The 8,443-nt window shown below is 43.2% G+C and overlaps 1 protein-coding gene across 1 annotated transcript in view; it reads right to left on the minus strand.

The window, feature by feature from the left end:
* The window catches only part of SPATA18 (spermatogenesis associated 18), a gene marked incomplete at its 3' end in the record, with an annotated part of 48,353 nt that overhangs the window by 14,505 nt on the left and 25,405 nt on the right, over positions 1 to 8,443 (minus strand). Inside the window, exons 5-8 of the mRNA XM_006894150.1 lie at positions 8,132 to 8,227; positions 5,006 to 5,091; positions 4,366 to 4,543; positions 919 to 1,243 (exon numbers count right to left, since the gene is read on the minus strand). Coding sequence (XP_006894212.1) covers positions 919 to 1,243; positions 4,366 to 4,543; positions 5,006 to 5,091; positions 8,132 to 8,227 — 685 coding nt within the window. The remainder of the gene's footprint in view (positions 1 to 918; positions 1,244 to 4,365; positions 4,544 to 5,005; positions 5,092 to 8,131; positions 8,228 to 8,443) is intronic.

Below are 8,443 nucleotides of genomic sequence, written 5' to 3' on the forward strand. Positions count from 1 at the left end.
AAATACTTTCTACTTAAGTCTATTTAAATATTCTCATAATGGACTTTTAATGTCTTATTCTGTGGTAGCCACAGAGCAAACTTACTTACTTTTATAATTAAGCATTATTTATGTGCATTTTTTTTAAAATTTCCAAACTTAGCAGCTGATAGAGCACTCTAAGTGGCCTGGTGGTTAAGAAGCTACCCTGCAATCCCGAAGGCACACAATTCAAATCCACCAGCTGCTCCGTGGCCGAAGGCTAGGCAATCTCCTCCCACGTGATTAACTGCCTCTGAAAACCCACTGGAAGGTCAGCTATGAGTCAGTTCTGATTTTATGGCACATGACAACATAACAACAACCACCACGGTACCTGGTTAGTGGCCTGTTCTTAATCTAAGTTGTCATGGAGTCAGCTTCTGCCCACCAGTTGCAGAAGAGTCCGTAGGGTTTTCAAAGTTATGACTTTTTAGGAGCAAACAGGTCTGTCTCCTAAGGTGTCTCTGGTTGGTTTAGAACCACCAATCTTTCAGTTAATTAACAAGCACTTAACCAAGAAAGTTAAGGCAATTTTTGACCTTCTGATTTTTCTAAGAAGCGATGGGAGCCAACCAAATGATTGCCACCAACACTGACACAGCCGCTATCAGGCAGACCATATAGTACAGATCAACTTAGACCCATTTGAGACAGTCTTCCAGTATAGAATGACTCTTCAACAAACAGCTAGTCAATTCGAATATTTATAGTACTGATTGTGAAGACACTTTACCCCAAATGTTTGTAATGAAAGAAGGAAGGGAGGGAAGAGGGGATGAGGAAAGCCAATGAGCGTCCCATTCACTGGCCCCGCGAACCCTCTGTCCCGCCCACCTGGGTCTCGCAGCGGTCCCCAGGGCCCGCCTCTGCAGACCAGCGACCTGCGCTTGCACGTACCACCGTGGCGATGTAGATGATCCGCTGCACAGTCTCGGCGTTGTCAATGCAGCGCCGCAGCAGGCACTGCGTGTCGAGACGCGCCTGGGAATAGACATCGCTGAACCGGGACAGGAGGGCAGCCTTGCGCGCCATGTTGGACAGCTTGGAGCGATTCGGGGACGGGCTTCGAACCTTTGCAACCGCGTTGGAGGGGCTGGCAGCCCGGCTGGAAGGGCGGCTGGCCGGGCGGCTGGCCGGGCGGCTGGGAGGGCGGCTGGCCGACCGACTGGCCGACCGGCTGCGGCTGCGAGGGTCTGGGCTAGGAGACCGGCTCCTGCTGGACCTGTTGGTAAGCCAGGGGAAAAGCCTTTCTTGCTACGTCCGCCTCTGTGGTTCCTGGACTCTAGTTCTCCCCCCATACACTGCAAAGATGCTCAAGAGTCGGGAGCTCCAGCAGACAGGTAAGTAGCTGTTTCCATGACTGTTCCCACAAGCTTCCAATACAACCACAGGCAAGAAGATGTAATTCCGCTCTCATGACAGACCCTATCAGCACTTGACTCACTCAGCACCTCAACATACCCTTTAAACCTTGGGAGGCCACAGTGCATTGTTACTCTTTTACAGATGAGAACCTGAAGCTCAGCACAGCTACTAACAGGGCCTTCTTTCAAGTAACACAGCTAGCAAGAGCCCGAGTTAGAGAAGTCAGATTTGCAAGATCTTACGGCATCAAGAAAAGAGCTAACAAAGAAAAAAAAAAAGCGCTAACAAATCATACACATCATACGTCCCACATGGTATAAAATAGAATGAACAACACACTAAACAAGGAGAAAGACCTTGGCTGTCATTCGAGCAACATCCTTTCCTACCAGTGTCACCTTCAAAGTCACTTCTCTCCAAAGCTTCAGACGGCATCTACTGCATTTTGGATCTATCATAGGATCATGCTTGGTTCACCAAAACATTCACTTGTCATCGAGTCGGAACCGACTCAGAGCTTATCCTCCTACAGGTTTCCAGGGCTATGTTTTGCACACCCCCAGAGAAGGGGGCCACCTTTGGGTTAACAGTGCAACTTCTGAAAGATTCCACCACCAGGCCCACTCCCAAGCAGTCCACAAAAAGAAAAGAGGAAGCTCTCAGTGATAAGGACTGACATGGTGCCTGTTACAGTACAGCAGGGATTCAAGGGGGACCCAGACAGGGCAGTGTTTACAACTTCTCTTAATAGGGTTGTTCTGAGTTGAAAACAACCCATAGACACATAACAACAACATAACAACATTTTGGGAGTGGGAATTTTAAAAAAACAAAAAAAGACCAATTACCAGCTAGTCCAGTTTGACTCATTGTGACCCTATAGGACAAAGTAAAAATTTTGAGGGATTTCTTAGAAATCCTATGGGGTAGTTTACAGCTTTAAACTGTAATCTTTATGGAAGCATATTGCTCTGTGCCTATCTCACAGAGCCGCTAGTAGGTTCAAACCACCAACCTTCTGGTTAACAGCCAGTTCTTAACCACAGAACCATCCAGGCTCCTTGGGAATGGAAACCAAGGGCTGAAACCTTAGGTAAGCTAAAACAAGGGAAAGAACTTGGTAAATTGTATTCTATCAGTAGACAAGAGCTGTGGTGGTCTAGTGGGTAAGGAGTTGCATTGTCAAACCAAAAGTAAGTGGTTGAAATCCACCAGCTCCTCTGCAAAAGAAAGATGGACAATCTCCTCCTGAGTGATTTACAGCCTCTGAAATTCTACTGGAGGCTCAGCTATGCTCCAATGGAAATGGTGAGGTGTGACTCTCAGTGGAAAGCATATTACTAAGTACAATGTATGTCATTAAATTTGCTCATTCTGGTGGTGTAGTCTACAGGGAGCTGCACTGTTATACACCAAGGCCATGACTCTCTGGCAGTTCAAATAGACCTCAGCTCTTTGGAAGAAGGATGAACAATATCTTCCTGTGCCATATTATCGCCTTGTAGACCAATGAGGGATCAGCAATGAATCAATTCTAACTTAATGCCAATGAGTTTGAGCTGAGCCCAAAAGACATTATTCCCCCAAAAGAGAAGTCTTAAGGAGAAAAAAGACTGTAGGGCAAAAAGTAGGTAGCACTGAATACAACAGTGTGACCCTCTGAGGGGGAGAAAAAGAGCTGTTTTGCACTGGCTGCCTATTGCCATGATGAAACACTCCAGCAGAGCCAATGTTCAGCTACCAGTGTGATGTTATTGGAAGAGGTGCATAGAGCTGGCTCCTGGGAACACAAGCTGGGACCAACACAACATTGATCCATTCTCAAAAGTGCAAGTCTAAAGTGATATTTGGGGGGTGGGGGAGAATAGAACAGAAGAGGCAGAGGAAGATGGCTTTGATAGACTGAATGGGGCATGTGGTGGTAAGAGAGAAGGTGTTAGAATGAAGGAAAAGGAGCATCCTTCACACTCCACACTCGTTTTCAGATTCTGTCCAGTAGTAGAAAGAGACTCCACAAGCACACACCTGAACACTCCATCAAACAGATCTAAAAACAGATGTCTTGCAGTAATCTAGACCAGAGGCATGGTTATCTTGGAAGGTGACCCTTGGGTCTCAGAGAAACTGACAGACACATTCATTGCTTGCCAGTCAGCATCAACTCAGAGCTGATCCTCCAGCATGTGGGAGAGACTGTAAATCACATGGAGGAAGACTGTCTTTCTCCCATGGAGTCACTGTGGGATCCAAACCGCCAGAGAGGTACTAACTTTCAGTTAATGCAAGCAATGCAGACCATGCCGCTAGAGTTCCCTTCTCAGAGAAAAGGGGCCTATTAGTATTGGACACACGGTTCGAATTCATCTGCTGCTCCACAGGAGAAGGAGGGGCAAGCTCCTCCGGTACAATTAACTGCCTCTGAAAACCCACCGAAAGGTCAGCTAACAACAGTATTGGAGACAGAAGCTCTGGTAGCTCATGGTAAGGAATTGCATTGTCAGCACAAAGGTATTGGGTTTGAATACACCAATTGCTAAAAGATGGGCAATCTGCTTCCTGCAATTTACTGCCTCTGAAAAAACCTGCCGAAGGCCCAACTATGAGCTGGTTCCAACTCCACGATCAACAACAACAGCAAGTAACAGCATTCTTTCAAGACTGGTGCCACTCAAATCTAGTTTGAAGCTGAAAATGTTTCATTCATCGCAGCTTTCAGATTCATTCCTTCTGCTTCAATATCAGCCCCAAACTGAATGTGCCCAAGTATTGACGATCCAGAGGTGTGTTCTCTCTCGAAACAATGCAGTCAAAGAAAACAGGCCCCTTTCGATGCAAAGCTTCCCACATTATTTGGGATTTGGTTCCGGGTGCTGTTTTCTTTTTTTCCCCTGCCCCACAAGTCAAGCCTTTTATCACTAACTCAACCACTTAGACATCAAAAGGAGCTTAAATAAAAATATCTGAGAGAGTTTGTCCGACCTGTCTTGGAGTGCATTCTTTTCAGCAGACAAAACCGCTATCTCGTCCTTGAGCATCTGGAGGTGTTTCTCATAGTCAGCTAAGGCTTCGGGATTCCGCTGGTCTAGGCTCCGCCTGTGTGTGTCCTTCAGGTCTAAGGTCCGCACCTCCGAGTACTTGCATTCTACGGCCTGTGGGTCTGAGTATCTTGGCTCGGTGCCCCGTGGTTCTGAATATCTTGGCTCTGAGTATCTCGGCTCAGTGCCTCGTGATTCTGAATACCTTGAGTCGATGGTGCCCCGGCGTTCTGTTGTATACCTTGGCTCAGTACCTCGTGGTTCTGAGTATCTTGCCTCGGAGCCTCGTGGTTCTGAATATCTTGGCTCTGAGTATCTTGCCTCGGAGCCCCGTGGTTCTGAATATCTTGGCTCTGAATACCTTGCCTCGGAGCCGCGTGGTTCCGAATACCTTGGCTCTGCGTATCTTGGCTCAGTACCCCGTGGTTCTGAATACCTTGGCTCTGCATATCTTGGTTCTGTGCCCCGTGGCCCTGAGTAGGGAAGCTCTGCTTCCCGTGGTTCTGTGTACCTTGGTTCTGTGCTCCGTGAACCTGCGTAGTGTGGCTCAGGGCGCTGTGGTCCTGAGTTCTTTGCATCCACACTCCTACCCCGCTCTCTGCTCCGGTGGTCTGTATAGTAGTCTGAGTTCCTGTGGCGGGCTTCCTCTTGAGACTGAAGAGATTTAAGCCTAAGAAGTGAAGAAGAAAGACAGGAGGGAAGGGAAAAGAAGAGAGAGGGAGGGTAGGAAAAAATGAGGAGAGAGAGATAATAACAGGAAAGAAGGAAGGAGACAAAGAAAGAGAGGGAAGGATGGAGAAAAGGAGGAAGAAAAGAAAGAAAGAAATAAGCAACAATTTGCACAAATAACGACAAAAAGCACCTTACTTCCTATACCATTATTACATTAGAAAATTGATGGGTTACATATGAAATGAAGATTAGCAAAATGGGACTTCCAGAATGCCTTGACGCCAGAATTGGATGGTGCCAAGCTACCTTTACTAAATTTCTACATCAAAGAGTCTATAGATTAATCTGATCAAAAGAGGGACAATGAAGAACAGAATTTCTCATGGAATCCAGCCCTTCCAAAGCCACTGAGAATGGAAAAAATCATAAAGTATCGCCCTGAAATAATATGAAACCAACACTATACCCTGAAGGTAGCTCTGGTGGCCTAGTGGCAAGGAGCTGTGCTGCAATTTCAAAGGCACACAGTTCAAATCCACCAGCTGCTTTATGGGAGAAGGATGGGCAATCTCCTCCCATGTGATTTACTGCCTCTGAAAACCCGCTGAAGGGCCAACTAACTGTAAGTCGGTTCTGACTCAATGGCAAACAATTAAACTACCTTGATGTCATCTTTGAACCAATCAGTAGTTTGATTAATGAAGTAGGGCTGCCCTGAGCAACAGTCTCTTTTAAAATATTATCTATAAGGAATCAAATTGAAAAATGCAACTTGAAAGTTTGGATGAGACTCTTGAAGGCAGTGAGTTTATGTTAAAGGTGGTAGAACACTTTAGAAATTAATAGCCTGGTACTATGAATAGTGACTGTGTAGCTGAAAGAATATAATTTGTATCACTGATTTGTACATGTAGAAATTATTGATATACATTATCTTTTGTTATTTATATTTTCATGAAGAAAAAGTAAATACAATACATTTTTAAAACAAAAACAACACTGCCTGAGGTCAAGGTGCCCTATAGGTCTGTAGCTTTCAAGGAAAAAGATTCTAAAGAAACAATGCTTATCCCAGAACCTCTTGCAAAAGCAGAGACTACTATAACTGCACACAAATCTGAAAGCACTTGACCTCCAAAGCATAGTCCAGTACCTGGCCTAAGATATAATCTACTAGCCTCACTAGCTTTTTTACTTTCTCAACAAATGGACCTGTGAAAAGTCCACTACCATTGAATCAATTCTGACTCATAGCAAATCTATGTCATTACCGGTATAGTCACCCACAGCAGTGCCTCACACAGTTTCAAAGGGTATATTTATGGAAGTACATTACCACCACTTTCCCCCATGAGGTGGATGTCAGGTCAGCCCTCAAGTGTTTGACCATCATGGTACCAGAACTCCTTGAACAGATAGGGAAAACTACAATGCAAACTAATCATCATTCACAAGACTAGGTGAAAGTGTGGACTTCCAAAAATAATGTAATGAGAAAAAAAAAAACCTTTAAAAATAAAATTTACCTCTTCATTTAAGATTTTGAAAAAAAAAAAAGCATTCTCACCATTAAAGTGGAGCAGAAGTATTGAGAAGTGAATATGCTGTGGTGAAAATGATAATTATGTAAAATCAAAAGTATTGATTAAGAAGGAAGGAGAGAGGCTAAAAATACAACAGCTGTACTAGTTGTTAAGTGCCGTCAAGTCAAGCACAACTCATAGCAACTTTCTGAGCAAAAGACTTTAACCCTCTAACTATTGTCATTTCTCTAAATACATAATTTCCAGAGGCATGTTGTTTAGGAAGTGGATGCCACTCCTACTTCCAAGCCTGTTCTAATCTGGGAGCTCCACCAAACACTGTCCACCATGTGTAATCATGGCAATTGACACACCAGTGGTTCAGTGTTCAGTATCACAGCAATCCCAAATTACCTCTGTACAGCACATTGACAGACCAGTGCTGTACCACTTAGGAGAATCTTCATTTCAAACACAGTAACACCAGACCCAAGAACCTGCAGCCCTTGGGCCCAACCAAACTAAAAAAGAAAATCTAGGCTGGTGCACCAGGCCCTGATTGGCGCTAAACAAGAGGCTTCCAGCCTACAGCTCATTGCCAGCCAAATCCAGCAAATGCAATCAAGGAGACAGTGAAGAATTGAAATAGAGCTCTAAGGATTAGGAATGGGAACAATGAATTGGAAAAGATATGCTCAATAAGAAATGAGACAAAAATGACAAGAGAAAAATTACAATAGAAGTAAGCACGGGGGAGGGGGGGGGAGGGAGGGGAGGGAGGTAAAGCAGAACTGCAAGCTAAGAATAACAGTTGTTCCCAAAGAAATCAGAACAGCTAGGATGTGTGTGGAAGCAATAGGCTAGTCTCAACTTTTTTAAAATACACTTTCACCAGCTCTTTTTTGGCATTAAAATTATGAACAAAGATGTTTTCACTTTAGAGAATCGATATTTTTCCCTTCTAGAATTGTATCTTTAGAAAATAATCTGAAAACTGGATTAAGACTGACCATGAAAATAATTACCACAATGTTATCATAATGTTGAAAAATAGTATCTAAATATTTAACTTAAGAGAAATCCCTCAGATTATAACATATTATGCAGCTCTTTTAAACAGTTTTACAGCATTTTCTTCTCACTGATAGAAAACAATGTTAAGGAAAAAAGGCAGAGTCAGAAATTTGCAGACTTACTTGCTCCATTCTGTAACTTTAACTTTCTCTTTAATACTTATATTGGAAGAAAGATACCAAAATGGTAACTGGAATTATGGAGTGGTTTTTTAGTTCCTTTATGCTATTTCATACTTAGAGAGTTTTCTAATCAAATCTAAGCAATTAAAGTATTTAAAGTAAGAAAATATTAAAAACTTAAATGGAAGTATTTCTGTGATTCCTTCTGGCCTCTGAATAGAATCTTTCATATTTTAATGGAGCACAAAAAAAAAAAGAAAGCTAAATTCAAAGATTAATCAGCAGTCTGCAATAATTTTGACTTTTTTTTTGTTCTTACTGCTTTTTTAGCTGATTTATTTCCTCCTCTGCAGCCAAAAGGGATATGGCCGATCTGTTCTTGGTTTCTTCAAGAGTCTTTTCCGTTTCAGTCAGACTGTAAGAGAAATCAGTAACTAAAGACAGATTTTTTTTCAAAATTGACAGACTTTCTAAATAAAGGCACACAGGTTGTTCCTGTGTGCTTTTTTCTTTTCTTTTTGGCACGATATAAATTCAACATAAGAAAGATTGAATCATGTCTATAGTCAACCAGGTAATACTGCAGATATTATAAAAGATTTGAGCACACACACACACACACACACACACA

This window comes from Elephantulus edwardii, unplaced genomic scaffold, assembly GCF_000299155.1.
Source record: "Elephantulus edwardii isolate Elephantulus edwardi_28Jun2011 unplaced genomic scaffold, EleEdw1.0 scaffold00137, whole genome shotgun sequence".
Lineage (NCBI taxonomy): Eukaryota > Metazoa > Chordata > Mammalia > Macroscelidea > Macroscelididae > Elephantulus > Elephantulus edwardii.